The sequence below is a fragment of the Equus przewalskii genome, chromosome 15 (genome assembly GCF_037783145.1).
Source record: "Equus przewalskii isolate Varuska chromosome 15, EquPr2, whole genome shotgun sequence".
Classification (NCBI taxonomy): domain Eukaryota; kingdom Metazoa; phylum Chordata; class Mammalia; order Perissodactyla; family Equidae; genus Equus; species Equus przewalskii.
In genome coordinates this window covers 67,040,521-67,066,987 of record NC_091845.1, presented here as the reverse complement: position 1 = coordinate 67,066,987, position 26,467 = coordinate 67,040,521, and the positions used below count along the sequence as shown (strand labels likewise).

The following is a 26,467-nucleotide window of genomic DNA, read 5'->3' as shown; positions in this document are numbered from 1 at the left end:
GAAGATCAAGTCGTTTCCAACCAAGTGAACTAACTTCCAGAATAAAGCTCAACAGTATTTACAGAAATACAAAATATCCAGCATCAAACAAGATAAAATTCACAACATCTGGATTAAACTGAAAATTACCAGGCATGCAAAAAAGCAGTAAAATATGACCCATAATGAGGAGAATTAATAGAAACAGATCAAGAAATGACACAGATGACAGTGTTAGTAGACAAGGACATTGAAGCCATTAATATAACTATCTCCCATATGTTCAATAAAGTAGAGAAAATATTGTTGAGACATAAAAGATATTAAAGAGGTCCAAATAGAACTTCTAGAGATAAAATTAGAATGTCTGGGATGAAAAAGGAAAAATACACTGAATGTGATTATTAGGAGATTAGATACCGTGGAGGAAAAAATGACTTAACTTGAAGACATAGCAATAGAAATTGGAAACAGAAAATGAAATTTAGAGAGAAAAAAGTGAAGGATAAGTTGGAGGCTTTATTAGAGTGTGGCTTCTAATTGCAGGTCATTCAAGTCTGTCCCTGCGACCTGACTGGGAGGACACAAGACCGGGAAGCTGGACCAGTGGCACATGTCCTAGATACACTGTTGGTAGAAAGGGCGCCACTCCTGTCACCGCTCTGACTCAACATGGCTTCCAGCACGCCCCAGCTTTCTTCTTTCAGGCCTGAGAGACTCAATGGGTAGCTGCTTCTGTCTACTCTACTCTTAAGGTATTTTCTTCCCAGGAAATGGGAAGAAATGACTATGAAGTTTCCTATCTCTCCAGGTCTTTCCTTCATTTTTGCCCTCCAATAAACACAGGCACTTTTTAGGACTTGCTACTCATTAATGATAAATGGACAGGAGACAAGAATAACAAAATGAAAACAAAATAAATGTCCTAAATACCACACTAAGTATAGATCTTCTTTCTACCAGATGGTAAAATATAAAAATGGGGGTGGGTTTCTCTTTCTCAACAGACATCTCTGAGCCCCTTCTCAGATGATACTAAATATACTCTGAATAAAGACTGGGACCCTGCAGAAATGGATATTAAAACCTCAATAAGATACCGTTAATTTTTTTATTATTAAATATCTCAAACATACTGAAAATAATACAATAGGCACCCACATATTTACATTCCAAGTTTTTAAAAAGATATGTTGTCATATTGGCATCAGAGCTCTTGTTTCAATTAATGTTTCAAGTTACAGATATAGCTAATACCTCCTTTCCCCACTCTGTTCCCTTCTTTCTCCCCATTCTCAGCACTATTCATCTCTTGAAGGGGTTGTTCTTTTTAATAATTTTTGTTTTACCACATATGCATAGTATGTGGTACCATTTTGACTATTTTAAAAAATCACATAGATATCATACTATGATTTTACAACTTACTTTTTCACTCAATATTATATTTTAGAGATTTACTTGTGCAGATTCATGTAGATTTTGTTCATTCATTCTAACTGCTTGTATAGGACTTCCTCATGTGACATTATATGGACATTGGGGTTATTTTCTATTTTTTGCTATAACATGCTTCAGTGAATAACCTTGTACATGTTTTTTTGTGAACATATATAAAAGCTTCTCCCAGAAGTGGAAATACTGGGTTGGAGAGTATGTGCACTCTCACCATTACTGGATATTGCCAGAATCCTCATCAAAGGTACCAGTTTAGACTCCCACAAGTAGCATCTGAGCAGTGCCTTCCTCCCACATCTTTGACTGAATTGGTAGTATCAAACTTTAAAATTTTTTATCTATCTGTATCTAGACTTTCTATTCTGTTCCACTGATCTGTTCCTCATTCATATACCAGTACTACACTATTTAATGATTATATCTGCAAATCTAGCTATCTCATGAGAGGGATTTCCTTCTTTGTTCTTCATAATTATCTTATCTATTCTTGGTTCTTTATCCTTCTGTACTAATTGTAGGATAGCTTGTGAAGATATATGGATTTTGAATGTAAAGACAGTGAATTTACAAATGAATCTGAGGAGGATTGACATCTTTATGATATTGAGTCTTTTCACCCAGGATTATGCTATATCTCTCCAGGTTTACTTTTATTCTTTCAACAAAGTTTATAGTTTCCCCCATATATTTTGTGAGATTTATTACTAGGTATCTGAGAGTTTTTGTTGCTGAGATACCATTTTTCGCTTGTCAGGTAGGTAAAGACAAAAACGGTTAACAACACTCTATACTGGTAAAATTATGGAGAAATAGGCATTCTGATATTTTATTAGTGCAAGTGTAAATTAATACAACCTCATTGAAGTACAATTTGCAATAGCTCTAAATTTTTTGATGCATGTTCTATGTGACCCAGAAATTCCATTTCCAGGAATTTGCAAATATATGCACATATATACATGAGATTTTGTGTGTATAGGGATATTTAAGGCAGCATTATCATAAGAGCAAAAAGTTAGTAACAACCTTTATGTGTATTGGTAAAGACTGGTTAAATCAATCATTAAATAGTTTATTCATTCAGTCAAATACTATGTAGCCGGAGGCAGCTTTATCAATACTTATGTGGGAAAATGTCCAACATTTTAATTTTTTTTCTTCTTCCTGCTTTCTTTATGTTTAGTTTGCCCTTCTTTTTCCAGTTTCTTAAGGTGGTAGATTAGGTTATTGATTTGAAATTTTTCTTCTTTTTTAATATAGGTATTTATAGCTATAAATTTCCCTCTAATACCGCTTTATCTCCCTCCCATAAGTTTTGGTATATATCTTTACTTTCATTTATTTCAAAATATTTTCTAACTTCTTGTGTGATTTCTTCTTTGATTCATTGGTTCTTAAGGAGTGTGTTGTTTAATTTGAATATATATGTGAATTTCTCCATTTTTTTTTTGTGTCATTGATTTCTGTTTTCATTCCATTTTGGTTGGAGAACATATTTTGTATGATTTCAATTATTTTAAATCCGTTGAGGCTTGTTTTATGGTTTAGCTTATGGTCTATCCTGGAGAACGCTCCACATGCACTTGAGAAGAATGTGTATTTTGCTATTGACGGGAGAAGGACAGTGATGCCTCTTAAATTCCTGTCTTCTCTTATCCTACTCTCTCTTCCCTACAGTTATTTCAGAGCATCTCACCCTCAAACTTGAAATCTCTCACTTTTGTGCCTAGTCCACAGGGATTTCTTAGTTTTTTCGTGTTTTTCCTTTTCTCTCCTCTTTCTTGCTCTTTAGTTTATAGACCAACTTAGCCTCTCTCGTGGTGGCTCTACCTTCTCCTCCTCCTCTTTATTCCCCACTTTTTCTATCATTCAGATTCTCCCAGGACAAAATAGAACGGAGAACTGACCCAAACATAAGAATCCATTCCTTTTCTATGTGGCTCTTTAGTTTAGTCTCTCTCTATCCATTTCCCTGAATCTACATTACAAAAAGTCCAGGAACCAAGTTGACAGGGAGAGAATTCCACATATGATCAGATCTCTCCATATGGTTAAAACGAGCTGGTGAAGACAAAAATTTTCCTTCTATAACCACCTTTCACGGATCACAGACCCAGTGGGAGATCCCTGTAAACAAGTCTTAATCAACTTGGTACGATTATCCTTCTTCCTCGAAGTCACCTGCTGGAAATTCCTCTTAGCTCCGTCTAGGTCTAACAGAACCAAGTGCAAGGCTTTGACAGTGGCCGTCTCAAAATTGGAATCAATTTGATTTTAATTCATTATTAACACACCACTCCTGGTCCTTTGAAATCATAGCACCAGCAGGTGCCAAGAACACAAGATCTCTCACAGCTTTCTAAGACCTTTCAGCCTGTGAAGGGGTGGAAAGGTAATTGCACTTTTGCCGTTTATCTCCAGACTCAGAGAAATGTCACACCTTTACATTTTATTTTGCTTTCTTCATATTTACCCAAATATTAGTTTGTACACATCTCTATAATTACTCCTAGAACAGTATATGGTTGAAATTATTTGCAAAACTGTCTTCCTGGCCATACCTTGCTTATCTTTTTATCTTCTGTGCCAAGCACCTTGCCTGGGACATAGTTGGTGTTTAGTAATGTTTGCAGAACAAATGGAGACAATACAATAACAAATACACCCAGTAGGGCTTCACAATGCTTTTCCAAAGGAATAATTATAGGTATCACAAACTTAACATACCGGTAACATAACTCATCGTCTATCTTCAAAATCTGTTCCAAGCCCTGTGTAATTATTCTTCCAAGTACTGTCTCAAAAGTTTGGCAGCCTCTTTAATCCGTTCAACCCCACTTCCGGTCAGTGCAACTACCTGCAAGACTTGTTTCAAGTGTACACTACAAATGCTCATGTATGCACGCACGCACGCACATGGCTACACGTTTCTAATTTGACTACAGAGGATGGTGCATTCACCCTGCTTTCTACACCAGGACAGGAAGTGGACCTTTATTCTCAGAATTAGAGGAACAATGAAGGGCAGAGATGCGCTGCCCTCTTAGATCACTCAGATCTTCAAGACACCTGGAACTCAAATGGCAGGATAAGGTTTTGGAGGTACTAACTGATGTGTTTTGCTCTCAAAATGTTGATTTGTGTCATGGCCAGCGCCCAGGTCTAGGCCCCCCAGAGAGGCAGCATCAGGGGTGCCCTTGCCTCCCCATCACCCTGTCTGGCTGGATCCACATGGGATAAGCTTAGTGTCCAGGACCTCCCTCCCAGTTTGACCTCACCTGGTATTACTGAGCGGTCTCCTGGGCAAAAGGGGTAAGTTTCTGAAAACATGTTTTTTCAGAATAAAAGATGTTACCTTTTAAAATACATATAATTCATGACTTGAAAGCAAAATAACAGGATTTTTTCCCCCACATTTTGTTAGAAACTGTTTTTTTAGTGAAATTGGGTGATTAGACTCAATTCCAGAATACTGTCAGTGTCACTGGGATTAACTGGGTTTTTAAGACAGGGTGTCTTTACAATGTCAGACATGGCCTTTGCCCTTCAACAGATTATTCTAGGCGTAATATAGAATATACTGAAGAATGTTTCACTTAGGGTCTAAGAGAGTACCGATTACGTAGTTATACGCTTTATTGCAGAGAATACAGATCAGGAAACTTGTCATAGTCAGACTTAAATAAAAAGAACAGAAATAATCTTGCTGAATACTACAGTAAGTTATTTTTCTCAGCAATTACTTTACGCCACAGCAGAAATCCAAGAAAGAGATAAAGTGTTCACGCTGTTTGGCATCTCCGTCTGAGTTTGGATTCCCCTGAAAGCAAACCCTGAGATAAGGACTTGGACGTACGTAGTCTATTTGGGAAGAGAACTCAAGAAGCACAAGTGAGGGGGCGGGGAGAGAAAGATGAAGAAGGGAGAAAATGAATAAACGCTGTGCTGACGAGCAGGTTGCCGCTGCGGACAACTGGGACCTCAGTCCTGCTAGGAACTCTTTCAAGAGTTATGCAGACCATATCTCAGAATAGTCTCATGGAGCCGGTTCAGTATTATCTGCTGAGGTATTTATCCACCAATTTCCTTTCCCTTATGATGGAAGTTGCTTAATGATTGAAGTTAAATCCCCAGCACTTCTGGCCTGCTGGGCATGAAAGGTGTGCAAGCTCCATGATGCTGGAGAAACCCTCAGGCAGGCAGGAGATGCAGGCACTTGAGGGGGAAGCTATCTACATGTCCACCTGCAGCCGCCCATGAACTCAGAGCTGGGATGAGGGCGTCTAGAGCAGTGAATCAACCAGGGCTGCTACAATCTCCTTGGGAATTAAAAAAATGTTGAATATATTTTTTAAATCTCCTAGGCTGGGAGAGGAATGGTTGAAGGGAAAGCAAAGAGATCTTCGATCCCCATGGGTCCCTGAAACGTGTCCTAAGCCCCTCCCCTAAGCCAAGTCTCAGGGCAGGAAGTATATATGATGGTAAATGACAGAAACCCCAGAAAGAGAGGACCAAAGTCCCCATCTTCAGGTACAACCCAGGGCAATGGCAAAACCCCAGTGTCCTCTTCAACCAGCATGGGGTGGGAGTAGAAGAAAAGTCTCATGTGGATTTAGGCAGGTGGGTGTGAGACAGTCTCGCAGAGTTCCCCATGCCCCCAACAAGAGTAGCATGGAGTTGTCACAGGAAGCCTGTGACCCAAGAGGCCTTGTGTTTAGAGAGCAGGTGGATGCAGCAGAACCTCTGCAGGAAGTGTCTCAGGGCCAGATGGGAACAGGGCCCTTTCAGAAGACTCTGGCATAGATAGAGGACAAGGATGAGGACAGGTGTGCTCCACCCCAATGCCCGAGCCCTGTGTAGCACCCACAACTTAGACTCTGCCCCAGGAGAGTGAGGCGATGGAGAAACCTTGAACTTCCTGAGACTGGCTCCACCACTGATGAGAATGTGGGTTCCTAAGTTCTGTTTTGGCAAAAATAAAAACCGCCTTCTGGCCTTGCACATCTGAGTCTGGGCTCTGCAGTTTAAACACACAAAACTGAGTTGCCTTGCTTCCCCCTTATGCTGAAGAAGAACTTATCTTGGACCAGAGAGAAGCAGCTTGAGCTTGCATCTCCTCCTCATTTTCTTCAAGGAGATGGATTCTTTCTGAGAGTGCTCTTGAACCTTAGCAGACACTTGAAGCATCTGGAAGGCTTGTTAAAACACAGATGCCTGGGCCCACCCCATAAACTCTGGCTCAGTGAGTCTGAGAATGGCCTAGGAAGGACCTAGATTCTTGGCCATCTTTGCATTTGAAGATGGACCTGCCAGTGATGGTTGGGCACAGAAAGGGTGCCTACCTACAAGCATCATGGATGCCAGTCCTCCCCAAGTTAGCCGTGTGTAAAGACTGCTCCGTGTCAGGGCTGGCCATGTGGTAATTAGACACTTTGGTGCCCCAGTCAGCAGCACTGTTCTTCCCCATACAATCCATGCCCAGAGGGAGCACAAGGAAAGCAAAGCCGTCTGGGTTGTATCAAAGCACCAGGAAGTGGGGTGGGCCACCTCAGGCACGGTCTTTCAGGTGGCCTGAGGGAAAGGAGGAGGTGGAGTTGGCTGTTTGATATGTGGTGGCATGTCCCCCCATTTCCTTTCTCCCCTTTCTAAGGCCAAACACAGATACTGATCCCAGGTGTTATCTTATTGTCAACAATTTACTCAGTGCGTATGTATAGTGTACACCAGATCTCATCTCTGAGAGCCATTTATTTGACATGTGTTGCTGAGCCAGGTGCTGTGCTAGGCGTGGGAGAGACAAAGACAGAACCACTGTTCATAAGGAAGACCAAAAAGCAAATAGCCATCGCCGCGTGTTATAACAAAGTCAAACAGAAGACACGCCTGGTAAGTGCCTTGGGGAATTGCCTCCCCGCCCTCCCTGCTTCTTGCTCTTGTTTTCACCTGAGCTTAGGATGGGAACCAGACTGGTGACCAGGCTTACAGCTGTCAATGACATCTTCTTGAATTGCCTGGGCCAGGTCTCCTATTGCATGGCAGTGTTTACTTACCAGCTTGCGTCCCCTGTTCCCTCAGTGAAACCTCTTGGTCTCTGATTTGTTCAGGCACTTTAACCTGCTACCCAAATGAACTGAAAACTTCCAACTTTTTTCTAGGCAAATAGCAGAGTTTTACACACCAAAGGTGCTGTGGCCTGTGAGAAAACAGGCAAGTGAAAAGCTAAAGCAAGCAACATGCAGAAACCCCAGTGGCTCTCTGACTGGGGTGCTCACTGTCTCAGCTCTCTGAGCTCTGAGCCTCGATGGATGATGCTCCAAGCCTCACGAGGGACCAGAGGTCCGCGTCTGGGTCTCCACCAGCTCTAGCTTATCTTAAGCTGGGACCGAGAACCCCAGGCCAGAGCCAAGCCAGATCTAGTCCTGAGAGGAGCCTTTCTTCAGGGTTGTCTCTGTCATGGGGAGACCAGGCCCAAGACCCTGGACTGAGGAGGTAGTATGACACAGGGAAAGAGATGGAATGAGAGAGAGAATGGAAGGACAGAGGGAGAGGGAGAGTGGAGGGAAAGGAGGGAGGGAGGTGGTCAGGTGAAAGGAACTGTACTAGTTTTCTGAGCTGCTGTGATGAAGTGCCACAGCCTGGGTGGCTTAAACAACAGAAATTTATTTCCTCACAGTTCTGGAAGCTAGAAATCTAAAGTCAAGGTGTCAGCAGGGTTGGTTCCTTCTGAGGGCTGTGAGGAGAATCTGTTCCATGCTCTCCCCTGGTGTCTGGTGGTTTGCTGGTGATCTTTGCTGCTTCCTGGCTCATGGATGCATCACCCCCATCTCTGACTTCTTCTTCACATGGCATTCTCCCTGTGTGCATGTCTCTGTGCCCAAATTCCTCCTTCATATAAGGATATCAGTAACGTTGGATTAGGGGCCACCCTATAACCTCATCTTAACTTGATCATCTGCAAAGACCTTATTTCCACATAAGGCCACATTCACATGTACTGGGGGGAGGACTTCAACATCTTTTAGGGGGACACAATTCAACCTATGATGGGAACACAGGTGAGAAAGAGAGGAGGAGGGACCCTGATGATGGGGCAGGTACCACAGTACTGTGTGTAGGCCCTTCTCCCCCAAAGAACCCTGGACAGGGGCAGCGTAGCTCCCGTGTAGCTTTGGGCAATGAGTAACAGACGGGATGTCCCTCAAGGAAGTCTCGTTTCTGAGGCTGAGAAGAATAAGGTAGAGGTGGAAAAGACTTTTGTGTTGTGTTTGGGGATCCATGACTTGCTTGGTTTGTTTCTGAGCAGAAGACATAGAGAAGAAAATTCCAGCTACATGAGGACAGAACTAGGAGACAGGGTTGTAGACCGAAGATGCGTTGCTGACATCTGGGTGATAAAGGGAGGGTCAGGCTATGAGATGGTATATGAGCAGCAAAGTAACACTCCTGCAAGCCAGGAGCTGAGAGGGGGCAGAACAGCATGCAGGTGGGACATGGCCCTGGTGGCCTGGGGTCAGGAAAGCCTGCTGCTCCCCCCAGACCTGGTGACTTTCAAAAGCCAGGGGATTTGTGGGGAAGTCTGAGTCCTGTGCTGTGTGGAGATGTAACACTTATTACGTTGCCCAGGAGAGGGGCCCCTTCCTTTAACTGTGTAATGGACACTTTGGTGGGGAGGCCATCAGGGGTCCGTTAGAGTGAGTTTCCCCAGGACCCTGGTGGGAGTCAGAGCCAAGGGCAGCACGGCCAAGCCCCTCCGTGGTAGTCATGCCAAGATGGTCCATTCTGACCCTTAACCATCCCAGCAGGTGTGGACCAGTTCAAGGGTTTTTGAGGGGCCTCTGTCCATTTGAAGAGCACCTGGAATTTTACGTCCTTTAGGGCAGCCTTAAAGTATCAACCTGGGATTATGGGCTGTATAGAGTCCTTTTAGGGCTGATCCAAATCTCAGAGTCTCAGGGGACACACAGACCTTGTTGACTTGAATCAGAATAGCCATCTAGTTGTCTCTATATTCATTTGACAAACATTTTTTGAATGCCTAGTTTGTGCCAGACACAGGGCCAGTCTCTGGGGAAACAGCAGGGAACAGAACCCCTCCCCGTGTAGGGTTACCTTTTGGGGTGAGGTGGGGGCATAGACAGTAAAGGCCTGAGTATCTTACTTGTTGACTGTTGAGAAGAGCCACAGAGATTCTCAAAGAGAGCAGGGGAAGAGGATGGAGAATGCCACACGTAGATGGAGGGGCTTCTGATGCCAAAAGGTGGGCCAGGAGAGGCCCCACTGAATAAAAGACAATCAAGTAAACACGAAAGTGAAGAAATAAGCCACGTGGCTGGATTTCCGGGGCAAGAGCGATCAAGTGGAGGGTCGTACAGATAAAGGCCCTGGAGTGGGATGTGCCTGGAACCTTCGAGGCCAGTGTTGCTGGAGAGGGTGGGGGAGGGTGCTCTGCCACAAGGGTGGAGACTGTGCACACTCAGTTCTCTGACAGCCTCCTGGAATTGAAGCTTTCTATCTCATTATCCTCACGAAACTGAAAATGTCCCAGAAATTCTGAACTTCATCTTCCAGGGTGCTGCCTCTTGAACCTGAAAGTCGCACAACTCCCACCCCCAATACACCCTGATGTGGGATTTGGAAAATGCAGTCTAATCTAGAAGTTTGCAAGTGGCATCGGGGCACTGTGCTGGGCTCTCAGCAGAGCAAACTCATGTAACCCACCATGTCACCTCTGACTCTACAGATGGCTTCGAGGACCACACACACACACACACACACACACACACACACAGGAAGAAGCAAGTGAGTCAAAAGGAAAAACTTTTTTTTCCATAAGATGTTTAGGCTCACATTCTAAGATCAAAATCAAAACGGAAACAATTAGCAATTTGCTTCAGGAACCCCCAATGTCAGTTGTCCCCACTCCACTCCTGGTTACAGGACAGCCTTGCCGCTTTACAGCTGTCAGGAGAAACCCACCTCACAGTGATGGGTAGGTACCCAGAGTCAACCTGTTCCAGCCAGAAGCCAGGAGCCCGAGCGCTCTGAGCATGCTCGATTCCCTTCTCTCTCCTGTCCACATCGCTGCCCCCGGATCTTGGGTCTCACGGCCTCAAACGTCTTCTGTGTGCCACTGGTGTCCAACTTCACATCTGAGGCCAGACCTCTCCCCTGACCTCCAGCTATCATACATCCAGCTGCCTCCCCTTCAGCTGCCCTTGGCTGTCTAAGACATCTCCAACATCGCATGTCCCAAGCCGAGCCACTGCTCTTCACCTCCTTTTCTCTGCTCCTGGCTTTCCCCATCTCAGTTGATGGTAACTCTACTCTTCCAACTGCTCAGGCAGTTGGAAACTTGAAATCATCCTTGACTCTTGTCTTTCTCTCATACAAGACATCAATTCATTAGCAAATCCTATAGGTTCTTCCTTAAAGTATGTCCAGAAGGTGACCTCCTCTCACCACCTCCACTGGTACCAGGTTGGTCCACGTCCTCACCTGTTCCCACTGAAGTGAGACTTTCATGGGCCTCCCTGATGCTGCCCTTTGCTCTCCCACTGTCTACTCTCAGCACAGCAGCCAGAGCGAGCCAGTTAGAATCCAAGTCGATCATGTCTCTCCTCTGCTCACCACCCTCCAAGGGCTCTCATCTCACTGAGAAGAAAAGCCAAAATCCCCAGCATGCCCTGCAAGGTCCTACCCGATCTCCCCTGCCCTCTTTCCCCTCTTACCCTCTCATTCCCTTTCCCATCACACTCCACTTGCCCACTCTGTTCCAGCCACCTGGTGCTCTGCTGTTCCTGAAACAGGCCAGGCACTCCCTCACCTCAGGCCCTTCCCATTCTTTATCCTCTTTGCCCAAAATGCTCATCCCTGGACAGCCGCCTCGCCCTCCTCCTTCCCCAGGTGCTAACTCTCCTGTGAAATCTCCCCTCTCCACTCAGCGTCAGTTGTCAACTGCCCGCCCTCGCTCACAGCCCCCTTTCCTGCTCTGTTTTTCTCCTTGGTTCTTATCACCATCTCACCCGCTGTATGTTTTAATTGATTATCTATCTGTCTGTCTCTCCCACTTGAATGTAAGCTCCAAGAGGCACAAATTTTGGTCTGTTTCATTCATTGCTGTCCTCCCAGTCCCGAGAATCGGTTCCGCATAGTAGCTGCTCATTAATATTTGTTGGTTGAATGAGGAAGTTTTCTGTCTGAAGGAACATGCCACGCCTCTTCCGACGTCCCTCCATCACTGGCCAGTGCATCATAGGCATTCAGATGCTCCTGTGGGCAAAAAGGGCTTAAAAGAGCCTCTCCCATAGCTTCCCTCATTTTCAGAAAGACCAGGACAGTGGCCCTCAGGAAGGGAGGGAGAGTCCTGTCCAGCTTCATGGATCACCTGTGGGAGGCTGAGGATGCAAACAGCCAGCCAGCTCCCCGCATTTACGTCACACGTACAGCCTTTCTGAAGTCGGGAGGGAATACTCTGTCCTGCCCCTTTGGGTGGGGAAAGAAGTCATCCTATGAAGGAAATTCAAATCCGACCTCCTGGAATGTTCCTGTTTGGGTTTGGTGCCAGCAGTGACGGCTTTTATCCCCCCTACCCCACCCCCACCCCGCCCCGGAGTTGTGTTCCGTGTGGTTGTGCAGAGCCTGGGAACAGTGAGGGCATTAGGACCAGGGGCGAGGCGCACGCCTGGCTCCCGCGGTGTCTGGCAGAGGCTCTCTGGCTGAGCGCAGAGCTATGTGTGAAAGGAAACCAGGCACCGCCTGCCGGCTTCACATCTGTTGATCTGACCTGACTTGCAGCATCCAAAGGAGCACGGCTGTCACCTCTGCTGGACTGAGGACCCACCAGCTCCCCCCAGACATCGCATAGCAACCTGACCATTCGTGCAAGGGGGGAAACGAAATACACGGGACTAAACCCCTGAGCAGAATGGAATAATGATTTTTTTCCCAAGGAGAAAAAGGGGGGCAAACAATTCCATTTGAAGTCCCTGTGAGTGGGCTTTCAGAAGGCAATTAAAGAAATCCACTCAGAGAGGACTGGGTGGGGCTTGGGTCCTGTGACTTTCTGACTATAAGCGAAGCCAGTCTTACACCCGCTGTTGGCAAAGGTCAGATGGGAAAAAAAGGAGCAGGTTAAGTGACGATCAAAGAACTTCCAGGTGGAACCAGGAACCCAGGTTCTGCTGCCAGCTTGAAGGAACCTGCAGCAGGAAGAGAAAGTGAACTTGAACATGACCTGTTGCATTTGGCAAGTTCCAGCAACATGCTCCTAAGGAAGCGATGCAGGCATGGACCATGCAGACTGCAGTTCCTGCTGCTCCTCCTGATGCTGGGGTGCGTGCTGCTGCTGGTGGCCATGCTGCATCCTCCCCCGCATGCCCTGCACCAGGCTGTCACAGCCCAGGTCGCCGAGCACAGCCCTGAAGCTGGGTACCGCCTGAACTTTGGGGAATCCCAGGAATGGGTGCTGGAGGCCGAGGATGACGGCCAAGAGTATGACTCCCTGGAGGGCCTGTTGCCCTTTATCTCGCTGCAGGAGGATCAGCTCCTGGTGGCCGTGGCCTCACCCAGGGTCAGGAGGAACCAGAGCCAGGACAGGAGAGGTGGCAGCTACCGGCTCATCAAGCAGCCAAGCAGGAGGCAGGACAAAGAGGCCCCAGAGAGGGACTGGGGGGCCGAGGAGGAGGACCAGGAGGTATCTGAAGATGAGCTGACGCCTCTCAGCCTGGAGGAGGCGCTCAGCGCCCGCATCCCCCTGCAGAGGGCGCTGCCGGAGGTACGGCATCCGCTGTAAGTAAGGCCCTTGCTTCCCTTCCCTGGTACTGGAGTGCAATCAGCAAATGCCAGGATGTGAACTTTCTGCACTCTGCCTCCTCTGTCCTCAGGGCAGCACTTCTCAAGGTGCGGTCCAGGGACCAGCAGTGGCAGCAGCATCACCTGGGGACTTGTTAGAAAAGCATAGTCTCAGATCCCATCCCAGACCCACGGAGTCGGAAGCCCTGGGGGGGTCCAGTGGTCTGTATTGAACTAGCCCTCCAGATGAGGACCACTGTCCTAGAAACAGAAAAGGAGGAACTTGTACTTGTTCCTTCTCTTCCCCGTCCCGGGTTCTTGGCCTCCTGTCTCTGGATTATGGGGTCAAACAGCTTCATCTATATAATGCAGAGTGGGCTTGGAGCAGACACTCTCCAAGGCACTTCTGACTCCAGTGCCTTTCAAGACTATGGTTGTTGTTAGTGTTTGCTTTTATTTTGGATCAAAATAACGATTGCAACTAACATTTTTGTGGCTCTTGCCATGTGCCTGGCGTTCCTTGAAAAGCTTCTCATGTATTAACTCATGAAGTCCTTACAACTCTGTAGGATGGGTGCCAGTATTACCGTCATGCCTATTTTATAGGTATGAAAATAAGGAACAGAGAGGTCAAGTGACTTGCCCACAGTCAACCAGCTAGTAGGTGCCAATGCAGGGATTTGAATCCAGGCAGAAGCTCCAGTCTACCTGAACCACCACTCTATGCCACTAGACTAAGGGGACAGTTCCAGTGCCCAGGAGCTAGAATACTGCGCTGATGCAGCCTAACCTGGCTGGGTGGTCCCACTCCTAGGAGGCAAGCTGGGAGTGTGATGACATGCAGGCTGTGCCCAGGGGAATGGCCGGCTCATCTGGTACACCCCCTGCCGTCCCACACCATCACCATGGCTGGCCACAGAGGAGGGAACCTGGTTACCAGCATCCAGGGGCAATGCAGCTGGGTGGTTTGGTGATATAGGTCCCTTCCCTATAAGCCACCGCTCTTCACAGAGTCTAGAGAGTTCCCGGGTGAGGATCTGTGTGGAGCAGCAGTGGGAGCAGGACCACTTGCTCCTTGGATCCCTGGGGGAGTTCCTCTCAGCCTGGCTGCCTGGCTCCTTGGCCACTCACTGTCTGGGTCATGCGAAGGCTGGAGAGCGGAGCCTCCTGAGCTGGTGTCCCCAGTGCCCCACACACCTCTCCCTGGTCCCAACCCTGCTGCTCTGACTCCAGTTCTTGGCCTAAGGAGCTCTTTCCAGGAAACTCGTAGACCCAGCCAGGCCTAGCCCGTTGCAGTTTTGTGGTCTCTGGAGTTTTAATTCATAACATGCATTCCAACCGGAGATGAATGGTCATTGATGCCATGTGGGGAACCCCCAGGTCCAGGCACACAGTAGAGAAATGACTGCTGAATTGAAGGAGTACATAGTTTTCAAATTCTTGGATACATCTTTTCATTGGCCTAGAGCAAGGATGAGTATCGTCATCTGCCAATCAGAAACATTGCCTCAAGCAAGAGGGTCTCTGGCTACCAAAGGTGCTGGTGTGTATGTGACCATGTGTGTCTGCATTGTGCATGTGTGTTGTGCATGTGCATATATGTGGGTGCATTGTGTTGTGTGTGTTAAACAGATGCTGTGCATATGTGTTGTATGTAATGCATCATGTGGTGCCTGAGTGTCTGGTGCCTGTGTATGTTGTGGTGTGATATGCACAGGTACAAGCTGTGCATTGTGTTGTTACATGTGCATGTGTGTTGTGGATGTGTTAATATTTATGTATGTATGTCTATATGCATTACGTGTGGTACATGTATGCATTGTGTATGTTGTGCATGTGGTATGACACACATTGTGCATGTGTGTTGCAATGTGGTACTTGTTTTACTTAGGTTTTTGTGGCACATGTGTGCATGTATATTGTGTTGTGACTGTGTTGCATGTGTATGATGTGCTTGTGTATGTACTATGTGAGTGTACTGCATGTGTTATAAACATATATACATTTATAATGCACTCATGCACATCACATATGTTGTACATGTGGTCTGATGTGCACATGTACTGTGTTTGTCTGTACATGTGCATTGAGATGCACTGCTTGCTTTGCACGTTTATGTGGTACATGTGTGCACATGTATTTGTGTGTTGCACATGTGTATTGAGTGTTGCATGCGTGTTACAAATGTGTTGTGCAAGTGGTACACATGTACATGGGCAACTGTGTTGTGTGTGTTATGCTTGTGGTGTGAAGTACATGGGTGTGCATTGTGCACATGTGTGGATGCATGGTGCGACTGTGGGTACCTTTTGTGTCCTGTGTGTGAGGTGCACATATGTGTGTGTATGCCACTTCTGTGGCGGCCTCTTCCAGTCAGGGTAACAAACTCATCTCTGTTTGCCTGAGTCTTTCCTGTCACAGAAACCCCTCAGTCCCAGGCAAACTGAACACTTGGTCCCCCCACTCCCAGCCTGCCTGGTCCTCACAGCTCACCTCAGCCTCAGCTCTGTCCCGAGGTGTGTGGCGCCCTCTGCTGGCCTCAGGCTGGCTCTGCAGCCTGTGAGCCCAGGCCTAGGCTCCCAGACGCCGGTCTCCCATCCGCGCTTCAGGCCCTGGCTCCCCCCACTTCCTGGCACCTCTCCAGGATATACGTGGGATTGTCTGCAAACTGAGGCAACAACCCTCACCTTCCCTCCGGGGTGGCAGGACTCTCCTCCTCCCACTGCTTTAAAACTGGGCCAAAATACAATTCATAACACAACAGCCAGGTCTTAAAGCACCTGCTCTGGCGAGTTCTACACGGCTGCTTTCCCGCAAGGGCCGGGAACACGCCAACATCCACTGGCTGCCTCCCTCGTAGCACCAGTGCCATCAGCGGCCCCAGAGCTTCTTGCAAGCCCACCCTTGACTCCTTCCCAGACTAGCCCCCCGGCCCGGTTCCTGCACTAAACCCCCAAACCGGCCTCAGGCCTTCTCTGAGTGCCTTTAGGGTCATTGCTGGAGGTCGGTTTGAAAAGGGGATATGCGAGGATAGTTACTAATAATGCAAGACCAAAACAGAAAACAAAAATCAGTGTGAAAGAGGTCAAAAGGCAGTTTCTGGAAAGAGAGGTAAAATTACAGTGAACTCAGAGCACTTACTACATGCTAGGGACGCTGCTAAGTGGTTGTCATTCCTTTAATCTTCATAATAAACAGATAAGGTGGGTAATATTATCATCTCCATTTTATGGATGAGAAAACCAAGGCCCAGAAAGGTGAGGGGACGGGGGCCAGGTCACCCGACCGAGTGTGTCTGACACCAGAGTCATGCTCTTAACCACTGTGTTGTACTTCCCGGGCAAGTCACGTGGTTTGGAAGCATTTCAAGCTTTTCCATCTATAAAATGGGAGAACTCACACTGGTCCACAGGGAGACGCAGAGGACGATGTTTATCACAGCGCCCTTGGTGGCACTGAGGAGTTGGAAGCCACCTGGGCATCTCGTCACATGGCGCTGGGGGAGCTAGACGCAGCCCAGAGATACTCGGGGGGCAGGGGGAAAGCAGCGAGAGACTCAGTGAACGCTACCGATGGAGGGGGTCCTTCCAGGGACCACGCTGAGCGATAAAGATGCAGAAAGAGGTCCGTAGCACATCGTGAGGGAAACGTGTGAACTCTATGCGCACAGACAGCCCATGCTTTACAAGAACAAATGAAAATCAATGGGATGGCTGTGCTGTGGGGAGGGGAGGTCCTGGGGGCAGGGGCAGGGACAAAAGTGAATGATACCTAGATGATACACGATGGAGCCACAGGCTGAGCAATAGGATTGACTCAGCCCTTCAAAGCTGCTGTCAAGAGGTGGGGGCAGGGAGAAACAGCCTTGCCCGTTCAGCCTTGGGTGACATCAGCAGCTTCCACAGCCCTCCCAGGCGCAGCTCTCTTTTGATCATCCTGGCTTCCAGCGCAGGGCAACTGATGCCCAGGATCAAAGAGGCTCCCGACTGGGAAAGAGCTTTGTAATCTCTGTGTCCAGGCAGGCAGTGGCTCTCAGACTTGAGTGTGCGTCAGAACACCTAGAGCGCTTGTTAAAATACAGATTCCTGGCCTCCACCCCTGCAGTTTCCGACTCAGTAGGTCCAGGGTGGGGCCCAAGAATTTGATTTCTACAAGTTCCTGGGTGACGCTGATACTGCTGATCTGAGGACACTTTTTACGCCTAACAGGTTGGACAGAACGAGCTTCTCAAACTTTAACACGCAGGCAAATTGCCTGGGCATCTCATTAAAATGCAGAGTCTGACTTAGCAGGCCAGGGGTGCACTCCAAGATGCCACATTTCTATCATGCTCCCAGTTGGAACCAGCCCTGCTGGTCCACAGACCACACTTTTGAGCAGCTACATCGCTGGTTCCTAAAACTATGTGCATATGAGATGCCCCCATATTGCTTGTTAAAAACGGAGATTTTCACACCCCATTGCTAGAGCTCTCCATAGTGCTGAGTTGAAGCCCTGTGATCTGGATTTTTAAAAGCTGATGCTAGACAGTTTGGGGACTCAATGGTATAGACAGTAACTGGAGAGATAGTAGAGTTCTGGAAGGTTCCATGGAGAAGGTAGTACTGGAATTGGAAAATAGAGAACAGAGGCAGAGAGGAACACAGTTCCCTTCATGATCTGGAGTTTCGTACAAACATAAACGTCAGCTCAGCTATACCTGGCTTTGTGCTACCTGCTTGTATCAACTTATAAATTGCATTTATGGTTTGACCCATGTTTCTCCGGTTTATATACCCACGACTGTGACTAAATCATACAGCCATAGAACAGTGGACCCAGGGTTGAATTCTGGCCCACCTCTTACTGTGTGACCTTGTGCAATCACTCAATCTCTCTGAGCCTGTTTCCTCAACTGTACAATAGAGATGATAATAACACCCTCGCATAAGGTTGTAGATCAAATGAGACAAAATGTGTGATGATTTTCCTCCCAGTGTTCAAGTCCAAACCAAAGATGCCTTTGTCATATTCTGGAATATAGGGTCTAGAAGTGAGTTGGAAAGATGGAGGAAAGCTGGAGCAGGCAGCTGTGGACATCGCATTATTGTCTTTTCTCTGATCGAAGAATTACTTTCTGCTCCTGTGGGCTGCTAAATCATCACACACTTGGCAGCACTGTGGAATTATCTGGAAAGTCTTAGAAACTACTCATACCCAGGTCCCACTTCCAGGAATTCTGATTTCCTTGCTCTGGGGTGAGGCCTGGGCATCCCCAGGTGGTTTTGCTGTGCAGCCACAGCTGAGAGGATCTGGCTGGGCGGTGGCATTTCACAGCCAGTGGGGAGAGAAAGGAAGCACTGTCTTCTTCTTTGTTCCCTCCCTCCTGCCCCGAGGCCACTTTGCTGGCAACTTTGTTGTCCTGGAGAAGGTGGTGTTGCAATCCACAGGTCAGGTCGGTTCCGCCAGGCACTGAGCCACCCCAGAATGACTCCCTGCCCGCTCTGTTGGCTGGGATAGCCTGGGCTGCAAGAGAGAGGAGACAGCTGCGGGGGCATCAATAAACCTGAGCGGGTGGGCACACCCCTGAGCGGGGGTTGAGGGTGAGCGGGAACAGGGACAGGCTGGGGCAGAGGTAGTGCAGGAGCTCAGCTCATCCCCTCCCCAAGAAGGAGGGAAAACCAGCCAACGTGGTCAGTAGGAGTGCTGGTCCAGGGGGACCTGGCCGGCCATGTCACAAAGGGAACCCACAAGCACTAAGCTTTCAGCCCTCGAGTCCAGTGTAGCCATGGCCGTGGGCAGAGCCTCCTAGGATCTCCACTCTGGATCCGTCCGCCTCAGTGGGGTTGTGGTATAGACAGGGCCGAGAGCAAATATGCCCATGGCAGCCAGTGCAGTAGGGTTTTGCTTTGTGCTTCGCTCTAGCCCTGGGGATTAGATTAGAGGTGGTCAACCTATGTCTTATCTTTTTTAATTACTAGGGAAAACAGGTATTATTTACCCCAGTACCACTCAAAGTATGGTCCTCAGATCTGCAGCATCAGAAATGCAGAATGTCAGGCCCCACTCACACCTACTGGATGAAAATCTCTGTTTTTTAGCAAGCCCCCTTGATGATTTATATTCATGTTAAAGTTTAAGAAACACTGATGAGGCCATTGGTTCACAGCCCTGCCTACACGTTGGGATCAGCTGGAGAGTTCTGCAAATCATGGCGCCCGGCCTCCACCCCAGACCAACCAATGACATAGAATTCACAGGCTCACTCTCTAAGTGATTCTAATGTGCAGGCAGGCTGAGTACTACTGATCAGGCCCTTTCAAGTGAAAAGGAACAGAGACGCTCATGTTACGGCAGGTGGCGGGGTTACTGTGAGTCTGCACAGGAAGTAAGAACAGGAACCATCCAGGGAAGATGCAGGAGGTGCAGGAGGTGCAGGAGGTGCAGGAGGAGGACAGGAAGGAGGCCCACAAGCCACAGTACTCCAGCAGCTGGTCTCCCCAGCACCTGCTCACGTCGCCCTCATAGCAACTGACCTGTTAATGTCTTGCCACTAACAACCACTGTCCTCCTCTCAAGCTGTGGTCAGGGACCACCAGCATCAGCATCGCCTGGGAGCTTGCTCACTAGAGATGCAGAATCTTAGGCCCCACCCCAGACATCCTGGTTCTGAACCTGCATTCATGGAGATGCTGGGTTATGTGGGTGCACATTCACGTCTGAGAAGCGCTGGCCTACCTCTTGGCTTCTACTGCCTCATCTTCAGCTTACTGCCCACTCTATAACCTGCTACTAACACTGACCCTCTTTGCATGTCTGAATATCAAACTCCGAGGATCTGGAAGGTTCACCTGGCCACTATCTGGAAGACGTTATCCCTGTTAGGGGGATCTATTACACCCAGATGCTTCATAGGCTCTGGTCAGTGTCGAGACCAGTGACTTCCAGTTGGTGCCCATCTTTAGTCCAGAGCAAGGGAGTCAGGATCACAGCAAAGCCCAGGATGCCCGGAGCTCCTCAGAGAGAGTCTATGAGACTTAGAGGACCTGCACAAAGAGAAGGGGACTGTGTGCACCTCGTGTGACTTGTCCCCACTGTGGGGAATGACAGGCTGGCAGCATGAGCCTCAACTGCAGGCTCCAGCCCTTCCCACGCCTCTCTCCCCTCCGTAAGCTTCATTGTCCATCCCTCTAAGGGATCATCCCCAGGCTGTGTCCCAGCCCTTCCACCCTGAGGCCTGGCCTGGAAATTCATCTTCCCAAGATGAACCCCACCAGTTAGAGACCAGATGGGCTGAACATTGGGATTTTCACAGGATGTAAGAAATTGCCTCTACGGTATTACTCTCCTGTTTATTTAGAGAACCAGCCTATACACTTCTTGAGAGCAAGAACAGTGTCTGCTTTCATTCATTGAACAAATATTTATTTAGCAACTATTAAAGGTGAGAAGGTGAGCAAGACCCAGCCCCAACTGCAAGGAGCTTTGGGTGCACTGAGAGACGCAGACAGGCCACCAGGCTGGTACATGGGTGGGCTCAGGGCTGACATTTGGAAGCTCACCTGAGTGAGGGGACTCTGCTGATTTGGTAGGAGTTGGGGGTCAGCAACCCCAAAACAGCTTTAGAAAAACCGGCAGAAACTCTTCTCCTCTGGCCTGGCGAGAGGAGGGTGGGAGCGTGTTTGCGCCACAGCCAGGCCATCTGGCGCAGTGCTGTGACTCATTCTCCTCAGAATCGTCATCCAAATGCAAGTTCCGAGTTCACAGGGGATCCTGGAGCTGCAGGAAGAGGGCGAGCATGTGCACGTAAACGCACCTGGGCTTTCTGATCTTGGAGCGGGAACAGACAAAGCCAACATCTACTGAGCAGCTCTCTTGGGCCAGGATGGTCCCCCTTTAACCCAGACAGCACGCCTGCACCAAGTCATCAGCACCCGGTGTTGGCTGATTAGGGGATGTAAATAGCAGAGCCAGGATTCAAAGCCAAGTTGATTCGGTTCCAAAGCCCTTGGTCTTTCCTTCCCCTCCTGCAGCTCAGAAGACAGACAAACGAGGTCTGGGTCTCTGGACACTTGTGTGATGTATGTGAACAGAGATGGTACAATACTCACCCTATAGGGCTGAAGGACAAAGAAAGTAACCCCATTTTTTCATAAGAAAACCAACATTTCTTCATGGATCCTTTTCCCGAGAACCTGGCCACATCGGGGCTCTGCTTTACAAGGTCCAGAAGCCATTTCTGTGTCCCGCCTCGTCGATCCCTCAGCACAGACAGGGCAGGAGGAACGCGCGTCTCCACGACAGACAGACTCTGAGGGCACAGAGGCTGAGGGACAGCCTAGGGCCCCGGCATGGCGTGCTGACCTTTTCCACGTTTGTTTGTTTACCTGCCCGACTCCCTCGAAGGATCTGAAGATACATCGTCAAACAGAGTGTTGCTAGCGCTATAATATTCAGTCAAGGTAAAGGGAGATAGACTTTGGAATACCTTTCCTGCAGTTCCTGGTACTCGTCAAGCCCCTTCCCACCGCCGGGCCTGATCGGAGGCTGTGCCATCTGCGAGGAGCACCGTTCCCCGCCCATGCTCCTCCTCTCCTCTGCGTGCTACCCACCCTTCAGGTCTCGGCTTTCGTCTCACGGCCCTCACTGTCTCCTTGGAGCGCTTGCTACAGCTGTCGAATAATTATTTAGTTATCTGTTTAATAGGATATAAGCTCTATGACGCCAGAGACTAGCTTGGTTTGGGTTCCCCCACAGCCGACCTGAGATGAGGACTGGTTTCGCAGGTGGGGCCCCGGAGCGCTGATGGGGCCTGGGATCAACAGAAGGCAGCCTCCGGAAGGTGTGTTTTCCTGGCGGTTACCACTGTGCGCAGCTAGAGCTCAGCCCTGCGGGGGATCCGGGAGACGGTGGGGGACATGCACCTCAGCGTACCCCCCCTCCTTCGGGTGGAGGTTGCTGGATATCAACCCGCCAACTGTTTTGAGTCACCGGCTGAGGGCAGTGCACAGGAGTGGGTGGGGGGTTAATTCTCCAGCTCTTCAGGTCAGCGATGCTCAGGGAGAGCATGTCCCACAGTCAGAGCAAGCCCTCCAACAACTGGAAGTCAGGCTGTCCTGTATTATAATGACGTGACCCAAGGGGCTACCGGCAGAGGCACCGCAGATTCTGCTTCAAGGATCTTGTCTATTTAATTCATTTTCAATCCTCACACATAGTAGATTTTCAGTAAATATCTGTTAAATGACTGGATGGAAAGATGGAAGGTCAAGATCAAAGAGAAAATTGGAATGAAGATGGACAATCCACAGAACCCTCTCAATGACTAAATATCCTATTTCTTTACTCTGAGCTTCTGGGCAGCCAAATTGAATAAAGAAACACAATAGATATCATGATTCTTATTGCTCACAAGGAGGAAACACGCCAGGTTCTCGGAGGAGGAAAAGTTTTTCCTGGCACTTGTATCTGACAGGAATTTCCCTCCCAAGCTGCTTAATGGGGATGTAAGTGACAGAGTGGACAACATCCTCAACAGGTTCCCTGTGTAATAGAAGCAGGTTCACAAAACTGATTCTTGTACTATTCTCTGATGAAAGCTGAGAGCATGGTGCCCAGCATGACTCCACATAAGTGAATTTCCAAGGTGCCCAAGACAGTGGGATCTAAGTACGGTGCTGTCTGAGGACCTTAATGAATCAGTGTGGATGGTCCAAAACATGTGACAGAACCGATCTGATGGATTGCACATTCTTCAAATAATCCTCCATCATTGTCACTTTGATCTAGACACTTGAACCCAAGCCTTATGACTCTGAATCCAGAACATTGTGTTAGCACTTAGTCCAAGATGGCAATATATATATTTGTTAAGAGCAATATGTTTAAAGTCAGACCGACCATCAGCTATTTGCTGTGTAACTTTAAGCAAGTCACTTAAGCTCTCTGGGCTGTAATTTCCTCATCTTTAAAGTGGGAATGTGTATCCATTATCTAGTGCTGCATACACACCACCTCAAAATTTAGTGGCTTAAAAAAAGAGATAAATTGGGGGCTGGCCCCATGGCCAAGTGGTTAAGTTCGTGCGCTCTGCTGCAGGCAGCCCAGTGTTTCGCTGGTTCATATCCTAGGCGCGGACATGACACTGCTCATCAAGCCATGCTGAGGGAGCGCCCCACATGCCACAACTAGAAGGACCCACAACGAAGAATATACAACTATGTACCGGGGGCTTTGGGGAGAAAAAGAAAAAAAAAAGAGAGATAAATTGGACTTCATGAAAATGGAAAAGTTTTGTGCTTCAAGAAAATGAAAAGATAACCAGAAGTGGGAGAAAATATTTGCAAATCATATATCTGATAAGGGATTTGTACCAGAATACATAAGGAACCCCTGCAACCCAACAATAAAAAGACATCCAATTTTTAAAAAATTGGCAAAGGATTTTAATAGACATTTCTCCAAAGAATACATTAAAAATGGCCAAAAAGCACATGAAAAGATGCTCAAGTCAGTAGGGAAATGCAAAGCAAAACCACAATGAGACAGCATTTCACCTCCACTAGAATGGCTAAAATAAAAGACAGACAACAACAAGTGCTGACAAGGATGTGAAGAAGTTAGAACCCTCACACATTGCTAGCAGGATTGTAAAATGGTGCAGCTGCTTTGGAAAACAGTTTGGCAGCTTCTCAAATGTTAAACATAGAGTTACCATAAGACTCAGCAATGCCAGTCCTAGGTATATACTCAAGAGAATTGAAAACATGTTCACACAAAAACTTATGCATGAATGTTCATAGCAGCATTACTCATAGTAGCCAAAATGGAAACACTCAAACTGATGGATGGATAAATAACATGTGGTATATTCAAACAACGGAATATTATTTGGCAGTAAAAAGGAGTGAAGTACTGACACATGCTACAACATGATGAACCTTGAAAACACTAGGCTAAGTGAAAGAAGCCATTCACAAAAGGCCACATATTGTATGATTCCATTTATACAAAGTGTCTAGAGTAGGCAGATCTATAGAGACAGGAAGTAGGTTAGTGTTTGCCAGGTGCTGGGGTGGTTGCCTGGGGAATGGGGAGTAAGTGCTAATGGGTAGTGGGTTTCTTTAGTGGGTGATGAAAATGTTCTGAAATTAGATAGTGGTGATGGATGCACAACCTTGTGAATATAGTAGAAACCACTGAATTGTACACATTTATATAAGGGCCGATTTCGTGATATATAAAATATATCTCTATAATCTTTAGCTAGTCCTCTAAAGTAACTCTACTTGTTATCCTCATTTTACAGATGAAGAAATCGAGGACTAGAGAGGTATCCAGGCACATGGTGGCTTGCAAGAAATAATAATAATTAACATTTATTGAACTCTTACTACAAACAAGGCACTGGGCTAAGTACTTTATATGTATTAACTCATTTGATCCTCCAACTACATCATTTTACAGATGAGAAACCGAGGTTAAGTAAATAGCATACTCAAAAAGGGCTTATTGGAATCAAAAAGATAGCAAAAATAAGAATCAGTTACTCTAGGGGCTGGCCCCACAGCCAAGTGGTTAAGTTCACGCGCTCCGTTTCGGCAGCCCAGGGTTTGGCTTGTTCGGATCCTGGGCACAGACGTGGCACCGCTCATCAGGCTACTTTGAGGCGGTGTTCCACGTGCCACAACTAGAAGGACCCACAACTAAAATATACAACCATGTACTGGGGGGATTTGGGGAGAAAAAGCAGGAAAAAAAAGAAGAAGATTGGCAACAATTGTTAGCTCAGGTGCCCATCTTAAAAAAAAAAAAAAGGAATCAACTACTCTAGATGTAATGGGTCTGTGGATCTGGAAATTGCTGAAAAGAAGGATGATTATCAGAGAGCTTATGTCACTTGGCCAGGTCAGATGAGGGCAGATCCAGAATTTGAACTCAATGCCAAGGCTTGATCTCTTTCCACTTGACATACAGGCTCTTCCTAAGATGCCCTAAACTGACACAGTTTTTGAGCAAGGTGGATGGAGTTGCATTTTGGCTGCTCTTGGGGCATCGCACGTCACACCCTCCTTCTCCACTCCACGCTATGACCTGGGCCACGGGTGTAGAGAGGGCTCCGTTTGCCCATCCTCATAAGGCTCGGTGCTGCCCACAGGCTGTCAAAGCCCATCCTGGGCTGACCCCCATGGACTCCTGTAAGTCCATGTATATGTTTGGTACACCTGCTTTCCACTGGTGTCTGGAGGCTCACAGTCTGCACCATCCACAGGCCCCTCCTCCTGGTCATTCTACCCACCAGAAACAATTAATCCCTGGCTCCTCTGAAAAACCTCTAACAGGCCTGAGACACAGGCCTTGCCAAACTTCTGTTTATAATATTTAGGGCTGCACTCCAGAGCCATGTCAAATGTATTGGGCCTTCTCATAACCCACAGGATTCACTCAGAGCCCACAATTGTGGCCTTGGAACACTGGATTATTTCCGTGGTTAGTTTCAGTTCTTGTCTCCCATCAGTTTTGCAGTTGCCTGAAGAGATGCCCCAAAGCTGTCTGTTTATGTCTTGAAGGCTGTGTGAGCTTCTTCCCGTGGAGTGGGCGAAGGGTCCTTTCTGAGCTGAGGCCGGCACATCCACCTCCACAGCTCGGGAAGGCATCTCGCTCAGCCTTGTAGCAGCTTTCAAAAACCCACTTAGCCTTTCAAAAGCCCCGGCAACCTATTGGGTTTATCCAGGCACACTCCTTGCCCATTCTTCGGTTTGCCACCCTCTCTCTGTGAAGAGAGAGCACGGTTCTCTCTCCACAAAGCCTGGAAAATCCTGGAGCAAGACAGCCGGACAGAGAGGAGGGGAGTCTTGTGAAATTCTCTTTGAAACCCTTTCTTCTCTGGATTTTCCTCTTCCCTTCCCCTTCTCCTACCTGAAGAGGGCCCCAAAGAGTTCAGAACACAGAATTTCAAGGCTGGAGGAACCTTAGAGATCCATCTTGTAGTAATGGTACATCTTCTAATAATGGCAGCAAACGCATGTATGGTGCTTGCTCCATGCTGGCCACCATCCTGTCGATGCACGTAATCCATAACCAATCTATAAATCGGAATTGGGGTGAGTTTATTCTGAGCTAAAATGTGAGGACCATATAGCCTGGGAGAGTCCTTCCACAAAGAAACAGAGCATTCCAAAGAAGTGAGGGTGTACGGGGTGGTTATATACCCTCAAAGAGGATATTTCACGTATGATTGAAATATCCCTTTTACAGTAGT

General features: G+C 47.6%; 1 protein-coding gene across 2 annotated transcripts in view; it reads left to right on the top strand.

Moving 5' to 3' along the window:
* Positions 1 to 11,915: 11,915 nt before the first annotated feature.
* The window catches only part of GALNT15 (polypeptide N-acetylgalactosaminyltransferase 15), a 44,031-nt gene continuing 29,479 nt past the window's right edge, over positions 11,916 to 26,467 (top strand). The window contains exon 1 of one of the 2 annotated variants that reach the window (XM_008514204.2): positions 11,916 to 13,224. In XM_008514204.2, the coding sequence (XP_008512426.1) occupies positions 12,698 to 13,224 (527 nt within the window). In that variant the 5' untranslated portion in view covers positions 11,916 to 12,697. The remainder of the gene's footprint in view (positions 13,225 to 26,467) is intronic. The other variant, XM_008514206.2, reaches the window with a different exon arrangement.